This window comes from Aspergillus melleus (genome assembly GCF_016097325.1).
Source record: "Aspergillus melleus strain CBS 546.65 chromosome Unknown contig3, whole genome shotgun sequence".
In the NCBI taxonomy this organism is placed as follows: Eukaryota; Fungi; Ascomycota; class Eurotiomycetes; order Eurotiales; family Aspergillaceae; genus Aspergillus; species Aspergillus melleus.
In genome coordinates this window covers 5,238,347-5,261,900 of record NW_025763372.1, presented here as the reverse complement: position 1 = coordinate 5,261,900, position 23,554 = coordinate 5,238,347, and the positions used below count along the sequence as shown (strand labels likewise).

The following is a 23,554-nucleotide window of genomic DNA, read 5'->3' as shown; positions in this document are numbered from 1 at the left end:
TATTTCGTTCTGTCGTCCTGCAGGGACGAATCGCAAGGGTTGGAAAGTGGGCCGTTGAAAGTTCATTCCGGCAAAGCCACTTGTAGACCTCGCCACGACCCGCGGGTCTACCCAAACGGGGTACCCATTACTCGTTTCTTGGCGGGTAATGGATAGGGTTCGCCTACCCGCGTGTGGGTAGTGGGTAGCTGAATAATACCCGTGGGTAGTTTTTGGGTACCCGCGGGTAGTTAAACAATGCAAACAAATGAAAATCCATGATTTGCATATTTTGTGCATATTCGAGCTGTAATTTTAAATATTTCATATATAATTATTAACTAATCAAGATTTAAGATTTTTCGGATATTAAATAAGTTAAAACAGAATTAATTTTATAATTAATATTTAATAAATTAATTATCATTCCGTTTTCGTTTCTGATTTTTATTCAAAATCCGTTGTTAAGTTTTTGAAAAAAGATTTGTAACTTCATTGTCAAATAATAAAATTTTATGAAAAAGATTTTAAATAATGTTTTATTTTTGTATAATTTTTATATTTTTTTCATTATCATTAATAAGATCAATATTTTATAATAACTAAAGATTTTTTTTTTGCTTCGATTTTTCCGCTTGTGAAATAATCTTTTTTGAAAATAAGATTTTCATTTTCGATTTTGAATTATATTGTAAATTTATATATTATGAATCTTTGAATTGTTTTAAATCTTAATGAGTTTCGACAGTAATGACAAATATCTCAAATAGAATTAAAAAAACGTTTAATATTTATATTAATAACAAAAATTGTGAGAATATCGCGTGCGAAACTTGCGAATATAAGAAATTTACGTTAATGATCTTTTTAAAATGTTTAAATAATTATTTCGTTAATAATATCTAAATATTTATTAATAAAATATATAAATAACTAGAATAATATTAATTAAAGTCAAAATATTTCATAAACTCATTCCATTTAATTAAACTTGTTTGTTAAGATTCAGATTTTTTGAATATTCGTTCAAAATTAAATTTTAAGATCTACATTATAAATATATAAATCTCTGATGATATCTGATTTTGTAATAATTGTTGTTTATAAGATTCGAAATAATTTATAAAACTTTGATGATATCAATTATATTACTTGTTGTTTCAATCTTTTTTTAAAAACAATTGAAATTTATTTTGCGACATAAACATTGTTTTAATAATAAAAAAATTGTCAAAAATGTCATTTGTTTTGTTGTAATATTGAAAAATTTTTGTTTTTATTGTATAAAACACGTTTAACATTATCTTTTTTCAAACTATCTTTTTATATTTAAATTGATTAATAAATCTTTCAAAATAGTTAAAAAACTTATTATAAATATTAAAGATAAAATATATTATGATATCTTTTGTCTTTGAAAGCGCATTTGTAAATTGAAAAAAAGATTAAATAATATAAAAAAGATAATTGATTTGACATCATTGTTCTTGATCAAATTTCAAATATGAATGTTTATATTTAATGTAGAATTTATTGAACATAAATTATAGACAGTTTATATATTAAAATATAAAAAAAATTGAATTTCAATGTGCTTTAATATTTTGAATTGACATAAAAGATATTGATGTAGTTTGAAGTTTGCAAAATAGTTTTAAGCGTTGAGAATTTGCATTAATGAAAATAATTAAATTTTGTATATATATATAATTGAATAAATGAATAAACTTTCATTATATTAAAGTTATAAATTGATTTTATTAAATATATTAATGATTTTTTGTTTTTGTTATTTTGAACAAATCAATTGATCTTGTATTTTAGATTATTGCATTTTGTATTTTGAATATTCGATAATATAATATTATTGTTTGATGCATTGTCGATAATAATTGCAAGTATTTTATTTGTGATTTGATGTTTCTAAAATAATTTAAAAAAAATAACATTAAGATTGATCTTTGAGTGTATTTCATATAATAGTTTAAAATTAAAAAATATTTTTCGATAATTCCAATTCTCATTAAAAAAGTAATCAATAATTATTATAAATGTCTGTTAAAAGAAAAATATTTAGCAATTTAAGGCCATTAATAATTTTTCATTTTTTGATAGTTTTTGAAAAACATTATTTTAATGTTTGATGATAATGTTTTAAAATCAATATTGAATTGTTTTTGAAAATAGGATTTGTGGATATTTTGAGACACGAGAAATTATATAAATTAAATGATGAAAGTCGGAATGTTCAAAAATTTAAAATGATAGTTAAAAATTAGTGATAAAACGGAACAAACTTGCTTCCCAGGTCTTTTAAATGAAATTAAGGTTATTTAAAGAAGATATGATTTAATAAAAAGAAAGATATTAATTAAATGATTTTTTATAACATAAGAGAATACTACTTCTTGAAAAAATTGTTTAATATTAAATTTATTTTGATTATAACATTCAATCTTTTTTGAATGTTTGATCATTGTTATAATGTCATTTTTATGTTATTGTAAATGATCAAGCATTTTTTCGTATTGTTTATACATGATTTTTAGCATTTTATCGTTGGTTTTAATTATTTGATCAAAATGTTTTCAAATGTCAAATTGTTATCAAATATTTCAATATATTTGTTTTTTTGTTTGAAGTTAGTTTAAAATCATTAATTTACAAAATTGTTTTTTGTTATGTTGTAATAAACAAGATATGTTGAAATTCCATTAAAACAAATATATTCAAAAGAGAAAAATATAAAGACAAAAATAGATAAATAAATGAAATTCGAACTAATGATTGATTGTGATGTTTGTTAATTAAATAAAAAATTAAAAATGAAATCATCTAATTGAATAATCTGAAAATTATTTGAATTGTTAACATCATATAAAAATAATGTATACGCGTTAAAAAATTGAAAGAATTAAAATATTATAATAAACGAAATGAAGTCAGGTCGGTAATATAGAATCATATAATAAAGCAAATATTTATTGTAATAAATTTAGCGATTGATAATTTTAGATTTGAGGATTTTAGATATTTTAAATTATAATAATATACAAATAAATGATTTATTATATCAATAATAAACTATTTTAATTGATGAATTTTACAGATTATTTATAAATACTTTGTGAATTATCTGTAAATAAATGAATGTTTCGCAAATAATTCACAGAATATCTGTTTCATTTTAATAATTTTTTTATATTTCAATTTCATTAATTCTCAATAAAATCTAATAGTTTAAGATTCTTTTATGCATATTATAAACATATAAGATTAAGAAAAAAATAATTTAAAAATAAAAATAGAATATACAATTCAATTTATCAATGTTTTAATATAATTAACTAATATAAGATTATATAAAGGAATAAAGATAGTTTTTATAAGAAAATACACTTACTTTTTTCAAATATCAAAATATATTTTAAACATTCGACAAAGCATTTTCCATAATATCATTTAAAATCATTTTTATTTTAGTATATAATCGATTGAAAATAAACACATTCCATTATTATTGAAGTTTCTGATAATGTTTTCGAACTTTGATATTTAATTTATGTAGATATTGTGATTATATCGCGTCATGCATTAAAAGATGATCAGAACAGATATTAAAATTAGTATTTTAATTAAAGAAATAAGTAGTTTTATGCGGTTTGGCATGTCCAAAAAGGGTTAGTTATGCATTTTTGGATAGTTCACGGGTACTCCGCGGGGTACCCATGGTGGGTAATGGGTAGGACTCGTCTACCTGTTCCACGGGTCTGGAACCAAAATGCCTACCCGTGGAAGTTCCATGCCGAGGTCTAGCCACTTGCAGCCAGCTCAACATGGCTCCCATGCCCGGTCGATTTACCAGAGGTAGGCATTGTAGCAAAGCTTGATAAGACAAGTATGTCTTGCTGGTCAGCCTGGATATTGCAATCTATACAAATAGTACAAAAATAAACTCACATTGTGATCTTGAATGCGAGCGAGGATACTTTTCGTGTCACTCAAAGTAGTTGGTGGAACAGAAGCAAATGGATCGATCTATTGAAATTGAGGAGTTGATTTTCCATCGATGTTGGAGATTGACTGCGACCCTTATACACTAGCAAGGAAACAAATATTGACGCCCATCTTACTCACCCCCCAATGATAATGCAGGAACAGCAACCTCTCGTTTCCCTATTGTTTATTAATAGTGTATCAATTTTTAGAACTGGGTCAAGCGCTTGTTGTCTCCCATAGAGCTGGCAGCGTGTGGATTGACGCATGTAACTATCGCTGCCCAGTGATGATGATCAGCCGACGCCTCTCTTTCTCCGCTATCTATTGGTGGTGGATTGAGTCTGGGGACAGCGGCGGGCGCTTACTGATTGTAATAATCTGACGAGATGATTCCTTTGAGAAGGTTATCAGCCAATGTCTACACATGATTTGTAGGGCGTAGAATATTGATTATATGTTGCTTACTGCTTGAAAGTCGTGCTTGGTGGGTCGGGCGCTTATTGCTTCCACAGAGTGATGTGGTGTCACTGGGTGATTATACTTCATCAGCAAAGGAGATTTGCGAATGGGCCCTGTGTATTTTTAGTACTCCTGCCCTGCGATAGGTTATATTTTAGCGCCTTGGATAGCTTCAGTGGTCAGAAATAGAACGTAAGCACATTACTTTTGTAGCCCAGACAACAATCTGGTACCTGGCATTGACCCATTTTCCATATACTTTTATTGCCAGGCTTAAGGGTTTGAATATCAGCGGCTACTTTGACCAAGCCGCTAGTTATCTGATTACATCATCAAAGGGGCACTTACATAAGCCGTGTAACTTGTGGTCAGAAATAGCCACGTTACATTGGCCCAGACTTCCCACGAATTGATCCCAAAAAATACTTAACCTATGCCTTCATACCTTTCAGCATCCTTGTGAAGGTTGCTTTGCACCTGGTGATCTGACATCTTTTGTCTTAGAAGAGCCGACATGGACGTTTCAGATGTACCCAAAGTAGGACAATATTCATCCCTTCTCGCAAATTGATTCAACTAACCCAGGCACCTTCGCAGTTTGCAAAAGGAGAAAGTCCAACCCCCAAGTGTTTTCCTCTCGATGGCTGCGATATTTCTCAGATTTCTAATGAAACTCTGACCATGTTGTTCGATACCGCGCCAGCCGTCCATTCCTATGAAGGGACACGTATTGTGCGCCTATCCCAGACATTGATTCTCAAAGGCGGGACCAGCACTCGGCCATGCGAGGCCAATATCCTCAAGCTTGTCAGTGAAGCAGGGGAGCGAAAGAAGTCGAAAACCATTCCAGTGCCCAAAGTACACCGAGTTTTCAACGTTGAATCAGATGTGTATGGCTGCAAATGCCTGACCCTCATGGATTTTGTTGATGGCAGGTCGATCGAACAGTGTTGGGCTGGCATGAGTCATACGGAACGGGTAGACGTTGTTTCCCAAGTTGCTTCCATAATAACGATTCTGCGGTCTATTCCTCTCTCTCCGCGACAGCAGCAACAACCGGGCCCAGTGGGCTATAAATGCTGTGTGGCTCGGGGATATTGGTTTACTGATATAGGAGCTGGCCCATTTGGTTCGAAAGAGCACCTGGAATCTTGGTTCAACTGCCGACTTGAAATATCCCAGAAGTTTCACCAGGCACCCGATACCGTCCCACCGTTTCACTTTGACAAACTAGTTCTGACTCACTTGGATGTCGCGCCCCGTAACTTGATCCTGAATTCTGATGGCAAGGTTTGGCTGATTGACTGGGGCGATGCTGGGATATACCCTGATGGGTTTGAGGTTGCATCGCTCAAAGCACGCAGGTTCGAAGCGCCAGAGTACACTGATATGTTACTTGAATTGCTCTCCAAAATAAGTCCAATGCATGACGAGCTACAGCAGCAGTTGAAGTGGATTACGTTTGCTTTAACCACTGGTCAATGGATAGGGAGAGAGAAGTTTGATTTTGGCACGTTATGATGTAGTATGACAGCTGGTAGGATAAGTGGTCGAGGAAGGTCAATGCTATATTGCCAGTTACCCATTATGGATCCAATAAACGCGATTTCGAATTAGGAAGGTGTGGTTGTGGACCTCCACTGTGGGTCAAGTCAGCGCGTATTAATTCGATCGGGACGCAAAACAAACAAATTTGGGGAAAACGAGAGAGAGAGGTTCGTTAAGATCGAGGGTGTCTGGGGTGCAGGTAAAGAGCATACCCGAAATATTCTAGGAAGTGACAGTGGGGCCTTTACTGGCTGAGGCGCTTACGAATGTTTTCCTGTGGCATGCGAGCATATAGGAGAGCGCACCCTCTGAGGGCAAAAAAGGAGGCGCTAAACCTATCCAGACTTGTGGATCCGAAGGCCGCAGTGGCCGCAGTGGCCGCAGTTAAGAGTGCCGCACGTTCACTCTTCCTTTGAGGCGCTGGGCTAATTGTTCACTATTACTGTACGCTCGACAGGCAGAAACCGATATGGTGGGCCTAGAAGGAAAATTTCAGACTGTCCCCTCAGCGGTCCTCAGCAGTCCCCAGCGCTTTGACCCCGCCATCCTAAGCACCCTACCGTTGATAGATTTATGCTTCTTGGCGGGAGAAAGTTAAGGATTCCAAAAGTCATACAACATGCTCAGTGAACTCTCGGCGCAGAGATAAAAGTTCAAATGCTCGCAAAGGAAGAGCAACGAACACTGATATACTGGAAGAGCAGAACTAAATTATAAAAGTCGTACCCTTATTTATAGACGCAGAATCCTTCTTACCTTGGTCTCTAGCTAAGATGGGATAAAGTACTCCGGACGTCGAGTCGCCAGAGTGGAACGGAACGTCCAACACCCCACCGCCCCCCCAATAAGCGACGGATGATTTAAATTTCTAATCGCTTGGGCTTGAGAAGAGCGTCCTCGGAATGATGTTATTTCGGACGTGCTAGATCTCGGACGCGTTTCGCTACCAGCTGGTATTGTGATTGAAGGAACGGAATGGCCAGTGTCTTCAGCACTGCTAGAAATCGATCGTGGCTCTCCATTTTGGACGATGTTGTCGGTGGCATCGCTTTCTGGCCCCACCTACCGCCACGGAGTTTCTCTGTTCCGAAGCCAAGCCTTGGCAGTGGACGCCAGTAGTGACCTGGTTTGGTAAACCACCAGAGGTGAAAGTTCCAACAACCCCCCCCTCATCTTAGATTTGTGCCCTGAGGGAGCCATACCTGCAGTCAAGTGTAAATTTTTATCGTTCAACTGTCGATTGCAACTAGGTTTCAGAATGTTCAAATTCCCAAGAAGCCATAACCCACGAACGTTGGCTAGAGAAAAAGCAAACAAGCATGGCGCGTCAAAGCTGGTCTCTCTGCAGCCAATGGCTGGTTGAAGACCGCTCCCCTGTCTTCACCTCCAAAAGCTTTTCCGAAAATAGCCAGACTAGCCATGGCTCTTTCCCCTCTTGCTGTCCAACTCTTTTTCCCAGCCAACTTCACTAGGCATCCTTGCGACCCAATCTCATTACAAAGCAATTCCACCGGTTTGGCTATGGCTGATACTCCTACTAATCAGAAAGGTGTTTTTCTTGGTGGGGAAGAGTTAAGGATTCCAAAGGTATGTACCATATATAAATTCAGTTCAGTCATTTCATATAATCGATCTTCCACTATATTATAACTACTGATTTAGCAACTAAAATTCAAATTATAACCCTAAGCAACAGTCATTGGCTGACGGTATGGTTGGTCCACATCCACAGCAAGGCCACCAAAGAGACGAAAAAGCCCCCGACGTTCCATGCTATACCCCAGTCATTGAAAATGAGCCTCGCAAAGACTATGATTAGAAAAAACAGTGTCACTGTAATAGGTACAACTAGGTGCGGCAAATTGCATTCCCAACTGTCGTCGATCCTTAAGCCACGAAAGTGGAGCTCACCCAGTTCTGGGCAATGCCAAACATCTAGTTTCGCCAGAATATCTCTATTAATTTAGCATCAGTATTAGATTGAATTGCCGCAACCAGCTGACAGACAGCGAAGCCACTTACATATGGCCATTCACCACACCCTCTCTGTTGAGTAGACAATTCAGTGAAGCATTTTCAGAGTGAAAAAAACACCGAGTAAGCATAGGGCGAAGACTGAGCAACGAAAGCTCACGCTCCGCCTCAAACTTATTAATTTCTGGGCATTCTATATCATATTCATATGATACGCAGCTGCCTTGAACACAGTCCACTGTACCAGTAGAGGGATTATACGGACAAGGGTATTCTTTGAGGCCGGTATTTCGCGATAGTCTGCTCCAGGTGTTCCTTTTTAGCAGCCAAGTCCTCTCTTTTGTATATGCCGACATATTCCATGCTTGCCGACCTGGAATCAATGGCCATCTTCTGCCCTGAAATTGAAAGCTTTTTGAATTTATAAGCATGGTCACAATTTTGGTCAATTCCAGCCACAAACCTGCACAATTTCGACTTTATTCACACTAAACAACGGCAAATAGTTTCTCCAACGGCCTCTGCGTGTGTAGAACGCCCGGGATATTGCCTGCCATGCAGTAACCTCGTCGGTTGGGTCAGCGATTACCACCGGAACAATCCGGCAACGCTCTTTTTTACCCCAACAGATAAGTATCGAAGAGGCATCTTTGCCAAGCATCGGCTGAAGCAAATTTGCTAATTTGGCTTTTCGATTTGCGTGGGCTTCTCGTGGGTGATTGATTGCACCCTGCTGAGATGGGGTGTCTAAGATATCTTGCCTTTGATTTTCTCGAGCACTGACATCATGCATAGTTCTGTTCCTCGAGTATGGACCTGAACTTTGCACGCGACGGCTGCCAGGCCGCAGAGTTGGGGGCGGATTGGGGGTTGTAATATTTGCCATAGGTGAAGAATTTCGAATGTCCCTAGTATTAGCCAAGGGAAGTAAAAGATGCTCTCGCGAGATCCCTGGTAGTAGTGCATTCATCCACAGTTCAATAAATCGGTAGTGCCACTGATTCGATTCTCGGTCCTGGGTGAGGTAATTTGCTGAATTGCCGAGAAATTCTTCATCGTTATGTCTTTGTCGAAGCAAGGCCCGAGTAGGCGGGCTGATATCTTGCATTTCAACTGCGAAAGGGGTGAGAGATGAACTAAAATATCCTTAAAGCTCAGGTAGAAAGTTATCGGTTGCCAGAGGATTTGTCAGGTCAATATATAATTTACGAATCAATTCACATCTACCAGGGAAGATAAAAGCCTTGCTGCTCGAGCCGCAAGGCTGTAATAGCGCGAATTCATCGACCTCCCAGTATTGATGTGTTTAGCTACGCATTTGAGTTATCCGATATGTACATAAGCAGATATCAGCCTTGCAACCTTGCAGCCTTTCCTTCAAAATGGCCTTAGAGATCAGGCTGAGAAAGGTGTCATGTTGACTCCTGTGCTCAATAAAATCTGCTCGTCAAGCTTCCTATCTGGATGTTAACCCTCCCATGGGAGTGAAATCTGATGACTTCGGCCGACTTGGATCTGCTATTAGTTAGGTAATTGCGGCAGTGCATTTGTAGGGGATATTGGAGGAAATATATCAAATATTTGATTGGATCTAGGCCTCATCGAATAGTCGAGTGGATTGGGCACCAAGGTGCGACTGCGAGTGAGGTTCCAATTCGCGCTCAAGGGGGAATTAGCGATGAGGAGAGCTCGCCCAACCCCCTTACCCCTCCTCACGCCATCGGTGGAAAGCGCTTCTACCATAAATGCACAACCTTGCTCTCTTTCAAAGTGGGGTAACACCTGTGTGATAAAGCCACGTCACGGCTTGACATCTGACTGCTGATATAAGGCAAGGCTGAATTAGAACCTGGACCTGTGTAAATCCTCTGAATTCTGTCAACACAACTCACAGTTTCGCCTTCTGTCGAGAATGGTGTCACGTCCAAATACTCATCTATATGCAAGGTAAACATCTCTCATCGTGATGACAAACTTGGCTAACCTAGACGAAGAATTTTCAGTGAGCCACCTATCCAGGTGATTGCAGGGAGTACCAAGAGCTCTTATTTTGTGCACCCTGGAGCCTTGTCATGGTGCAAGAAGTCAGCATTGAATGCGCGAGTCGACGGGCCATGGAAGCCGAACGAAGCCAATGGTCCAGTTAATTGGTCCGAATTTGATGAGCAGACAGTCGAATGCGTCTTGAGCTACCTTTACACGCAAGATTACTACGTCCCTCGGTCAGAATCAGATCTTGACGAGGGTTGCAAAAACGGCGATGACAGCAAAGGTAGGTCGATATCGACTAAAGTTACATTCGGTGGTCAATTAATATTATTCATAGCTACTACCGAGATTGAGCTGTTAGCCTTTACTGACGCAGAGCCCCTTTCCTCCAACGCTATACCGGGTAATCAAGAAATACCTAACAGGCCACTAACTCCTTTGAGTCGGTGTCTCGAGGCTGGCCTGCCGGCAGATAATAAACAGACTGCCGCAGGTGCTTGCACCTACCGAGCATCTCATAATCATAACAATACCCTTGGCGCTGAAATTACGATCCATGCGAAAGTATATTGTTTTGCACATCATTTCTGCATCAGTGAACTTGAGGCCTTTGCACTGCAACGCCTTACAAAGGTTCTTCTTATCATCGATGAAGAAACAGAGGCAGTGTTTCCGTACCTCGCAGATGCTATCCGTGTTGTCTACAGCTCGACCCCTGGCGCGGATTTGCAAGATAACCCTGCTCGGAAGCTGTTATCTCAATGTGTTGCATTGAATTATACCACGTTTGAAAGTGAGAGCTTTGATCGACTTATGGCAGAGGGTGGTGATTTCATGGTTGATTTATCTCACAAGTTGGCCAGGCGACTCGACATGAATGGGATTGGTGCCCAGTCTCTGGAGGAGCAGATTGATCAGCTTCAGTTAAAGATAAATGAACTAGACCTAGGCCTTCAAGAACAAGGAACCCAGCTCCAAAGAGCTATGGATCAATTGGGGGAGTGGGAGAGCTGGAATCGAGGAATTTCCGGAAAGTATAAGAAAGCGAAAAGGAAGGTGCAACCTGGGATTGTCTACGCTTAATGGACCATTGACAATATCTATTTCAAAATTGGAGGATACACCGGGATTTTAAACCAACGTCTGAAATGACGCCACTCCACCCAAAGCTAGATCAAATGATATATGCAGAACTGCTCAACAAGCTGCAATCGCTTTTGGAAGTGGGTTTAAACTATCATCTGTACTTCTGCTCTACAACGCTGGATATTATAATTAAATAACCTTAATAATGTTACTTTGAACAATATGGAATACAACTTTCGCAATCAGATACAAATAAATAGTTTTTTTATTGTTGCAAATTTTATTTCCAAATGAAAAAATAACACATAATTATTTCTATTCAAAAACACGTCAATATGGAAAAATATTGCGAAATCTATATTTAAAAAATCAATCCATGTTAGACATTTGTAGATTTATCATATATTTATAATTTTCAATTAACTAACTTTTATCCACACATCCATCTGCCAAAACTATATACACTCCATTAAGTCACTATTAGATGACAAAAATTTTATCTGTAATTGACAATGCAAATATCAAAACACTTCATTCAACATTATCAAAAAACACCAACAAAATAATAATATCTCTAACAAAAGCTGTTGAAATTCTTTGTTGTTTAAAAAAAACTTCCCGTGACATATCATAAAATGAAACATTAAATCTCAAATAACACTAATATTATTAATATCTTCTTGATCATCTCGAAAAACAAATCATATTAACAAAATAATATTTTCCACTCGGACTACGTAAAAAAAAATTCACAAAACATATGTAATAAGTTGTAAAAACAAATATCGCGTAATTCTTTCAGCTCATATTGAGCGACAAAATGATTGAAACAAACATGCGTAAAAAAAGACTCATTATAATCTCATTCATAAAAATATTAATGTTTGTTTTCATTACATGGGAAAGCGAATTAAAAATCTATTTCTCTCATTATATAATCTGAAAATTGTTAAACAGATTGCAAACTTTCAAAAATATTTCTTTTCAAATTTCCAACATTGTCAAATTCAACATGCAAGCTTTTTTCATCAAAACACGAAAATACAATGTTGTGTGATAAAAAAACAGAATAATCTTTTATATAAAAATATTCATCAACATAAACAAAGATATTTTCAACAAATTCATTTATTTGTATCGATTTCAAAATCGAATCAATATCAACATGATCAACATTTTGATTATTTGTTTTTGAAAACCCAACAAATTTCAACAATTCAAAATGAAAATATACCATCATACGACTCGAACCAACTTCGATACTAATGATCTTTGATTTGAAGACATTACAACAATGTTAATTTAAAAGACAGTCTGAAACACAACATTTCCAATCTAAGATCCAACTTTGCCATCTTTATAATTAAAAATGAAATAAAACAAAAACGCACTTTAAATAGATTATAGATTCTTAAAAGCGTTCGGGAGATCGCACTTTGAAAACTAAAACGACAGAAACAGAAGCAAATAATCCAAGAAATACTATGAAAGGGCAATGTGAAAAGCGAGAGAATGTATTCACTAAAACATCAGAGCCTTTATGTTTATAGATCCTACAGCAATTCGCTTAAATGACTTTTCATGTGGCAACTGAAACAGTATTGGATTGGTTAAGAGCTGGCTAAAAGACCTTCGGCGAAGGTCCTTCGCTGAGGTAGGTAGGAAACATCTTGCTGAGGTAGGCTCAGCTAGGAAAAATCTCGCTGGGGCTCGCTGTGTGCCGACTGGGGATGGATCCGCACCTGGTGTTGGCCAAGCTTGCCCATAGTGAAACCTTGCGTACCGCAAAGGAGCCATCCTCAGCAAGCCTACTGTCGCGACAATGATCCAACTAGACTTCCGCATAACCCAACTTGGGTCAAAGATCTTGATCCAAAACCCAACCCAGCTTGGGTCCGGATTGAACTTTTCTAACCCGGATCCAATCTGGATCCAACATTGGGACTTTAATAAAATCCAACAAGATCCAACAAGATCCAACAAGATCCAACAAGATCCAACAAGATCCAACTTTTACATAATTTTGATTATAAAATGATTCAATTATCAAAATAGAATATTATTTTTTATATTTGTTTAGATTATATCAACTATCGCTATATATTCGTAATATAAATCTTTTGAAAATTTAAAAAATAACTTTATATTTTTTTAGATTAGACCGAGCTTATAGTTAATTATTTATTAAAATATTATAATTAAATTGATTAAAGAAGTTTAACATTGAAATTTAATATTTTAATTAATAATTATAAAAATATATATTGTATTTCAAAAACTTTGTATGGATTTTATTAAATAAATATTATATTTTTTTCAAAATTCACATTTATATATTTTTAATTAAATGAAAACTGTTTCAGTTTATAATATTTCATTTAATTGAAAATACTTATTTTTTTTATTATAATCTTCTATTGCTGGCTATTGCTAATTATTAAAATATTAATATTGATAAACAATTTTAAATAATTTATGCGTAGATTTTGTTGAGATCTCAAGACAAATTAAAATTTTTTAAGAATCTGAAAGAAAAATTGAAATGAAAATTGAAATTCTTTTGAATTTTTTGAATTATTATTAAATTATTGTTGAATTATTGTTGGATTTTTTGGATTTTTTGAATTAAATTTATAAAAAAATGAATTTATAAATTAATTAAATCTTATTATATTTATACATTATCTTTTTAAAATTGATATATCGTTTTGTTTTAATTTATTTTCTACTTTTAAAGTCAATTCATTTTTAGAAATTATTATTTGATAAATATTTATTTTTTTTATTTTTTCAATTATTTATTAAGTCAATTGATCATATGATAAAGTCAATATTTTGATTTTGTATTTTTTTTTATAATAATAAAATAAATAATTTTAATTATTTTATTTATCAATTAATATGCATTTGATATTTTCAATCAAAACTTTCTTCAATTGAATATTTTTTAATGATTTTTTTTTTTACACGCGTTGAATCCGATCGAAAAAAGATCTTTTTTTCTATAATAAAATGATGTATAACGATTGAATAGATTGATAATTTTAGATTGATTTTAAAAAAAAAATAAGATTAATTACAAATCAATGTGACATGTAAAGATTTGAAATCATTATTATTAAATTGTTTATAATATAAATGATATATCAAAGATCATATGTCAATGTTGTGAAATTATTTTTGAATATTTGTATACTGTGAATCTAAAGATAAAAATCAGAATATAATATTATAATATATTAATAATGCAGAAGTATTTGAAGATAGTTAAATGTTTAAAAAATGAGCGAAAAAAGAGAATAAAAATAATTGGATTTTTAAAAAACAATATATATTTCTTTATATTCGCGGATTTTTCTATAAAAATCTATTTCTGATTATATTTATTTTGTTAATTTATCTTATATATTAATATCAAAAAAATTGTTTGTCGATATATCTTGTTTATAAGAAACTTCAAAAAAAGGTATTTTACAATTTTTTATATTTAATTAATTTTCATTTCATTTTATCGAACATTTAATATTTCAATAATTTATTATTTAGATTTGTTACATTTTATCACTGTCAATAATCTTTTTTGTTGATATAATCTATTGTTGATTAAAAAATCTTGTTCAAGATTGACAAAAACGTATTTTTTGAATATTATTTGTTAATTTAAAGATATCGATTGCATTGAATTGTTGAATATCTTTATTTTTGTAAATTTTTATAACAATTATAAACTATTTTATTGATATTGATAGGATTTATCGTGAGATTCTATTTGAATTTAAGATTTTGTATAGAACACATATTGATATAAATTTAAATAATATTGTTTTTCAAATGTTTATGAAACATAATTTTGAATCACGAGTATTTGGATTAACAATAAATAATATATTTAATAACAAGATTTTGATAGATTCTTTTTAATAAACTTTATTAAATAATATTATTATTATTCAAATTCTATGTTTTATTTATGTTATTCAATTTAATTTCAATCAATTTCTTGATTACATTAAAATAATTCCATTTAATGATTTTATTGTAACAAAATGAATAAAAAAACAATCAAAATTAATTTAAACGAATGTGTAATATCAAATATAAAAGATATTTTATATTTTAAATAAAATCTGTTATTTTGCAATTTATATAAACGCAAATCTTCAACATTAAAAGACATTTTATAATTTTTAAATGTCAAATGTGAAATTAATGTTTATTTAAAATATAAAAACTTAATGAAATTCAATTTTTTTAATATTTTGTCGGACAAAGTATTTATATAATATTTTTGTATCATTTTGTGTAAAATATGATTGCGAAAAGATGTTATTTTAAAATAAAAAATGATATCAAATTAATTATTTTTTTTATATTATTAAGTTATTTTTTAATTATATAATTTAATTATCAAAAACCCAAAATGTTACAACACATTATGTGTTTAAAATTTATAACAAATTTTTCAAATATTTTAAACAATCAATAAAACAGTTATAACAAAAACACGTTTCATAAAAATAATAAATGTTTTATGCATTGAAAATTGATCGAATAAAGCTTAATAAATATTATTTTTAAATTAATTATATCCAAAAATATATTTATATAATTAATACAATGTTGATATTAATAAACAAATTCAAATTCTTTTTTATAAAAGATTGAGATCAGAAATAGCGTGATATCTATCACAAATCTTTTTAACAAATTTTTATTTTATATTAAAAACAATTTTCAATTTTTAATTAATTTTTAAACAGATCTCATTCAACAATTTGACTAAATTTAAAACTTGATAAAATATTAAATAAAAATGAAATATAGTCAAATGCAACAATTGATAAAATGATTCAATATTTTGATAATAATACATTTAAATTAAATCTTTGTTAAAATATATTAATTAATTAATAAATATTATTTTTATTGCATTTTTTGCATTTTAAAAAAACATCAAGTTTAGTTTTCAACAATTGTTATTCTTGCATAAAATGCATTTTTTTTTGCAATAAACGCAAGAATTAGACGATTTTTTAATATTATTTAAAATATTTATCATTATCATTAAAAAAAATGAAATTGCATTAAAAATAAACAACAATAAAAAAAATAAATCATTATAATATTTAAAAAATATATTATAATTGCATCAATGTCTGAAAACATCGAATGAACAACGAAGACATATTTAAATATATATGAAAAAATAAAATAAAACAATGTAAAAAATGTGAATATTATTATAAAAAAAAATAATATGCACATTAATAAATTAAACATTTATATATAAATAAAAATAATATTGATATAATATAAATTAATAAAAATATAACATAACAATTTATTGATTATCGACAACGTTTTATATTAATAAAAAAAACAAAAACAAAAATTTAAAAAATTTAAACACGAATATTGAAGAATTTTAATGAATAATAAATTATTTGTTAAAACAGATGTAGCAAAATCAAAAATGACAAAAAAAACAAATCTAAACAAAAACAACAAATAAAAAAAGAAAATTAAATTAAAATAATAACATTTTAAATATGCGTATTAACAAAATAAAAAATAAAACAAATATTATAAAAATAAAAATATATCGATCAAATCGTTCAAAAATACAAAAATCAAAATCATAAAAAATGAGTAAATTCAACACAAAAAATATAAATAAAAAAAATAAAAAAAATAAAATAATAATCAATATATATTTATTTAATAAAAATATAATATTTTATATTAATATTATCATATCCATCATTATATTTTTTATATTATTATATTCATTATTTTCATTATTATTATTTTTATTATCATTATTTTTATTTTCGTTAGTATGAAATACGAAAAATAAATTTTTTAATTAAACACAACATTTATTAAAAAATATAATAATTTTTTTATTGATCAATTCATCAATTATATTTGATTGCAAAATCTTATACTTTAAATCAAAAAATTTTGTGCGAATGATTTCGAAATTAAAAAAAACAAATGAAAAAAATCGATCAAAATAAAATATAAAATCAATTTATGATCATTTAATATAAAAGTAAACATCTAAACAAAAAAATTCTTTTTCATATAAATATTTTCATTAAAAAAAATCTTGCTATTATCAATGATTATTTAAAAAAAATTTATATTTAAATCATAAAAATTTTGCAAATTTTGCATAATCTAAATATAAAAACATATTATTGATTTATCGATTAAAAAACAATCAATAAAAACAAAAATATATATAAAACAAAAAAATGAATATTAATTGTTGTAAAGAAACGACAAAAAAATAAAAAAAATAAATTGTATATTAAATCCAAACGCAAAATTCGAAAAAAAAACAACAATAAAAACAAAAAATTACAACATCATTTTTTTACTGTCGAAAAAGAAAAATAAATATGATATAGAAAAATTCAATTAAATAATTAAAATGTTAGAACAAATAATTAATAAAAAATCAATGTGTCGCCAAAATGGAGAATAAAAAATTTGATGAGATAAAACAATAAAATATTCGAAAATGATCAAAAAAAATTATTATTATCATTATCATAACGAAAACAAGTTTTGAGATAAAACAACAAAACTATCCATAAGCGATCAGCAACCAACAATTAACGTAATCGGTAAGCGAGCGCCGCATGCAAGCGAGCGCCGCAGCTCACGCGTTTTGGCTCCGGTCGAAAACCTCACTCAATTCAACTACCAGCCATGCCTCCAAAAGCGCGTCAAAAGGCTAGAAATCTAGTTGAGCAAGAAGGCAGGATCTTATTAGCGATTTCTGCTATTCAAAAGGATGAAATCCGCAATATTCGTGAGGCAGGTCGTATCTTTAATATTCCTGAGAGAACCCTCCGTCGACGGTTTAGTGGTATCCCAACACGTCTTGAAACACGCGCCAACTCTTATAAAATGACTCAAAATGAGGAGATTTCGCTTGTACGATGGATTCTATCGCTTATTCAACGTGGAGCATCTCTCTGACCGTCTCATGTACGAGAAATGGCCAATATTCTTCTTGCTGCCCGTGATACTACACCTTTTCAATTAATCGGACAGAAATGGGTCTACAACTTCGTTCAAAGGCATGATGAATTGAAGACATGCTTTTCTAGACGATACGACTATCGGCGTGCCCAATGTGAAGACTCTAAGGTTATTAGAGAGTGGTTTGACCGTGTACAAATCATTATAATGCAGCATGGGATTGTATCTGAAGATATTTATAACTTTGACGAGACTGGCTTTGCTATGGGTCTAGTAGCTATTGCTCGGGTAGTTATTAGAGCTGATTTCTATGGTAGAGCACGTCTTGTACAGTCAGGAAATCGGGAATGGGTTACTTCTATTGAGTGTATTAGCTCTTCTGGATGGGCGCTTCCATCTTGTATAATCTTCAAGGGAAAGGTCCATATAGAGGGCTGGTATCAGAGTGATCTACCACCTGACTGGAGGATTGAAGTCAGCCCAAATGGCTGGACTAGTGATGAAATAAGCCTTCGTTGGTTTAAGAATCTCTTTATTTCTACCACTACTAGTCGTACAACTGGAAAATATCGTCTCCTAGTTCTTGATGGCCATGGCAGTCATTTGACACCTCAGTTCGACTAGATATGCAATGAGAATAATATTATTCCTATCTGTATGCCTGCTCATTCATCACATCTACTACAACCTCTAGATGTTGGCTGCTTTTCACCACTGAAGGGTGCATACGGACATCTAGTGGAGAAGCAGATGCGCCTTAGAATCAATCATATTGACAAGCTTGATTTTCTTAAGGCATTTCCTAAGGCACGTACAGAGACTTTTACTGCTAGCAATATCTGCAGTGGTTTCTCTGCTACTGGGCTAGTTCCATATAACCCAGAGCGAGTGCTCAGTCAGTTGAATATTCAATTAAGGACTCCTACACCACCAGGCAGTCGGTCAACCAATTCAGTGCCTAAGACACCCTATACCACTAGGCAGCTTGAGAAGCAGACATCTACAGTAAAAAGAAAGCTTCTTGAAAGGCGTACGCAGCAAGAAACACGCTCACAGAGTCCTACCTCTTCCTTAGAGGTACGATTGGACAAGATTATCAAATGCAGCGAATTAGCCCTAAATGAGGCAGCTCTTGCGCGTCAAGAAATTCGTGATTTACGAGCTGCAAATGAGAAGCAGCTTCAAAAGAAGAAGAAGTCTACTAAGCAACTTACTGCTGCAGAGGGTCTTTCTATTCAGGAGGGTCAAGAACGATTTCAGCAGGAGAATCAGGTCTCTGAAGCTCAAGATACTGGACCTAGGGATCCAGGGCTTCTTGCAGTTGGGCCCCGTGTACGCGCTCCACCGCAGTGTTCTAATTGTCATATTCGGGGGCATACTAGGGTTAGATGTCCTAATCCACCTAGTAATTAGTTTGATATAGAAATGCGATTGTTTTGTTGGTAAAAAGGTGCTTAAATCTCACCTAGTCGTGGAAATCGGGTGGAGGTGCGGCGCTCGCTTGCATGCGGCGCTCGCTTACCGATTACGTTAATAAGAATGCAAGAAGCTTACGGTTTTTACTGACTTAGACAAGATATGTATATAATAGGAAGGCCGGCTCAGCTCCATGGGTGCATATCCTTAACTCCAAGCGCTGCGTTTCAGGCGCTAGACACCCCCTAGCTCGAGCCCTTACCTAGTATGTCTCTTGTTGCTATCCTGGTTTTGAAAAGCCATGCGGACCAGTTTCGAAAAGCCTACTGTAGACATAACCCATATATGTTGGGATTGTTTGTGGGCAGTGCGATTCGATAGGTCACAAATTTCCGCACTTGTCGCTTTTCCCCGTCAGTTCCATTTATGTGTCACCCGGAGAGGCTTACAACCTACCAAGTGACTCGCACACTAGGTGGTCCGTTTCAGTAACCGCCTAAAATTCATTTGCCTGGTTGCTATTCCTACCTACGCGCCGAACTGTGCATACCACCCTACAAGTCACATCTCTAGGTTTCAGCTGGATACGTTCAAAACCAACATCGACCTTTGATTGTATACAAGTACGCGCCGAGCTATTTATATCAATCTAGGCATGCTTGCGCAGGCTCTCCTCTCCCCGGCGAGCCAGAGCCTGGCAAGTGAACATAAAAGGAGACATACGCCCATGACTTCAAAGACACAAATCAAACCTCAGAATTGATTTTTCCTCTTTTCTTTTTTCTTTTTGCTCATTTCTCGACAAACGCTGCCTTAGAGACCATGGCCATTGAACTCATCGCTCGCGATTTGGTATATTCCGCAATCCCTGACCTCCTCACCGGACCTGGCGAAACAACGACAGACACGACTCACAACTTGGAATTCAAGGGGACACTCGTGCGTTGGAAATCGTTTGCAGACGAGGTTCGCACCGTATCTGATAGTGTGCGGTGGCGCCACTTCCCATCTGTCATTGCATATGCACCCCCAGCACAACATGCGGGTCCACATCACACATGCTCAGAGCAGCTTTACTGTGGAGATGAACAAAGCGTTGTTGCTCGGTTCGGCCAGAACGTGAGCCATGCGATGAGCGCCGTCTTCCGCACTCTGGGTTTTCCCGGCAGGTTTGGGGATTACAAATCATGTGTGGGCACCAGTCTCGGGCCAATGGTTCCCGATATTGTGGTGCGTAATGGTGCGGGCGAACTGTAGATAGTAGGAGAGGCCAAGACTCCATGGGTGCACGGTCTAAACGAGTCCATGATGGCTGGACAGGTGAAATTTCGGCATACTCTTGGTAGGTTAGACCCCTCTCGTAAGACCTGAAAGACTTGTTTCTACACTTCCTGTTGCTTCTTTCATGGTCATTGTCGTGCCTCCTGTTGACGCTCTCGGCTGCCACTTTTTTTAGGTCAAATCTCTCGTTACATGTACCATGCTGGAGTCAAATACGGGTTTCTTACGACTTACAATGAGACAATCTTCTTGAAGCAGGATGCACATCCATACAAGCCAAAAGAAACCGCCCTGTGGCACTCCAACGTGATCTCATGGGATGCGAATTCAGTTCGTCAGAACGGTCCAAGTCCTATGGCCGTGTCTCTCCGCGAATGCTTCCTTTTTCTCAGTTGGAATATCCAGACCGGACACTACCTTTACAACAACAAGACTCCCAGAGCTAAATGGACTGGTATTGTGGGTGGCATATTCAGAGACGAGGATCAGATTTCCCTTGATGACTCCTCTGATTGCTCCAGCTCCTCTGGACAAGAGTCTTCATGGACACAGCCGCCTCGCACGTCGGCTCCAATCCACCACGCTCCTTCCAATCAGCCGTCTCGCACGTCGGCTCCAACCTACCTGGCTCCATCCACCACTGAAACCGCCCAGAGATCGACTCGGTCCCAATCACGGGCACGGCATGAACAGGATCTGCAGGTCTCACACCGGCAGCAACCACCGGCACAAGAACGAGAAAGACATCGAACAAGGCACGAACAGGCAACGACCGAGCAATCCGTGCATGACCTGACGCGAAGAACAGATGGCCTGAGCCTTGAACGGGAAAGTCGACGAGGTGCTTCATCTATCGAAGCGTATCGTGACCATGAAGGACGGTGTTATATAGATTTAGGTGACCGACGCGTCCAAGTCAACCTCAAGCAAGACCGTAGGGGTTGGTATTATAAACTTGCGAGTGGAGAGCATCAATATGTGGTTTTGCACCAACCTCGGAGACGATGAATGGTTTTTTGTTTTCTTTTGTTTTCACTGCCTTGTCCTTCCTGTTCTGAGTTATTGCTTTACTGTCGTATACTTACTCGTACTCTCGCTTTTGATTCCATCCTTCTTAATGTTATGCACGCAACATTTACATTTCAGTTTAACCCAGTTTTTCGCGACCTTGCTCTTCGATTAAGTGCGGAGAGAAGCTGAGTGCTTTTAGTATTCCAAGTGTAGTGAAGTCTCGTTGTCTTCACATTCTCTATGGTGCTAGAGAAACGTTCACTACGCACGAGTTTGGCATCGTAGAACCTGTCCATACAGACTACGTCGTCCTTTCTAGTCTGTAGTGTAGGGCAGTGTAAGAACCTGAATTTTTCTCTATCGTAAACCATCATAATCAAAACATCGATAAGATGTTGCCTTGCAGCTGTGCTCTGCTATGACATGACTCATTTGAAATCCATTTCGTTCTCTGGTCTACAAGAATGGATGGCTCGGCATGGACTCTTTTACTATTCTTGCAAAGGGATATGCCACCCAGATGACCAACCGGCTGAGCGGGGCCTTACTCCATCCTCGTTTATTTTATTCCGAGGTCGTTATTGCGCTCAGCCAACAAAGTCCGAATCCTTCAAGATTGGCCAATGCGAACGCCCGGGGACCCACCGGATCAGCCTTGCCCACTTGGGGGGGCAGCCAAGCATAGCTATTTCCGTTCGAGTCGTGTCCCTAATCCCAGAATCATCTCTGACTTCGGAACCCAGTTATTCACTATGTACAACCCTTTCAAGACCTCTTTCGAGGGCCGCTACATCTCGCCGAAGGCAGTGCAGAATGCCTCACCTTTCCATTCGAAGTAAACATACCGCTACGGCCATCGCTCACGACGATTCCACGTCATGATTTTGAGTCGAGCTTCCTATCAGTGGATCATGACAGCGTAGCCGAGCAGACGCTCCCTGGAACTTTCGCCAGCAGCAACGGGGACGGCTCGATGGGCATGATCAGATATACTTTGGAAGCTGAGCTGCGTTATCGTCGCGGCGGCGAAACTATCACACATACGGAGACATGTCGTCTCGTGATCCGACATAGCCTAGTCGAACCCCCGCTAGTGCACTACGAGATGAGCCCACACTCACAAACAGCCCGAATCCAGAGCCACCGGCTGGTGACTGGGACGGGGCCCTTGTCCTTGAAGAAAAAGATACAAAACTTCTATGGTTCCTCCAGTGTTCCCGAATTAGCCTATCGAGTGGAAATAAGTGCACCCAAGGCCATACAGTTGAACCATCCCCTTCCTATCCCCATCACTGTCAACATCGTGGGCGTGCCCGACGAGACGAGCCTAGCGCTTCAAGACACCACCGTGACACTCGTCGTTCAGTATATCCGCCTCAGTATAACATCCAGGACCTGTACTTATGTCCGCGGCCTCGGGTATACCAAGTCAAAAACGGACTTCTGGCGCAAGACACATTCCATCGCTATTCCCTCGCGGATATTCCCGACACCCATTGAGTTTCACGTCGGACAGGACAGCTCCCCTTTCAATTTTGGTAGAATCCTTCGGATATATCTGGCTTCCGATGGGCTTCGAAGTGTTGCTCAAAGGTCTGAGCCAAGCAGACACTTTTCGGGCTCCATATACCCTGACTTTACTTCGTATATTATTCGACATAACCATGAGCTGAGGTTTGAACTTTCATTTGATATTGGGGGCGGGTCCCAGACTGTAACAACTTCGGTGCCAGTAAAAGTGCTGCCATCAGACTAGTGAAGTTATGACCTTCACCACAGATGGGTGGATAAAACTGCGTACGGGGTTTGGTATTGA

The 23,554-nt window shown here is 35.4% G+C and overlaps 2 protein-coding genes across 2 annotated transcripts; both read left to right on the top strand.

The window, feature by feature from the left end:
* Positions 1-20,055: 20,055 nt before the first annotated feature.
* On the top strand, positions 20,056-20,703 carry LDX57_006845 (uncharacterized protein; the record flags this gene model as incomplete). The annotated part of the gene is made up of 1 exon (XM_046088564.1): positions 20,056-20,703. Exon 1 carries the CDS (start codon positions 20,269-20,271, stop codon positions 20,701-20,703), a length of 435 nt encoding a protein of 144 aa, XP_045944534.1. The 5' UTR covers positions 20,056-20,268.
* Positions 20,704-20,919: 216 nt separating this feature from the next.
* Positions 20,920-21,735, top strand: LDX57_006844 (uncharacterized protein; the record flags this gene model as incomplete). Its single annotated transcript, XM_046088563.1, has 1 exon — positions 20,920-21,735. The coding sequence occupies one exon, from the start codon at positions 20,920-20,922 to the stop codon at positions 21,733-21,735; it is 816 nt and encodes a 271-aa protein (XP_045944533.1).
* Between the last annotated feature and the right edge of the window lie 1,819 nt (positions 21,736-23,554).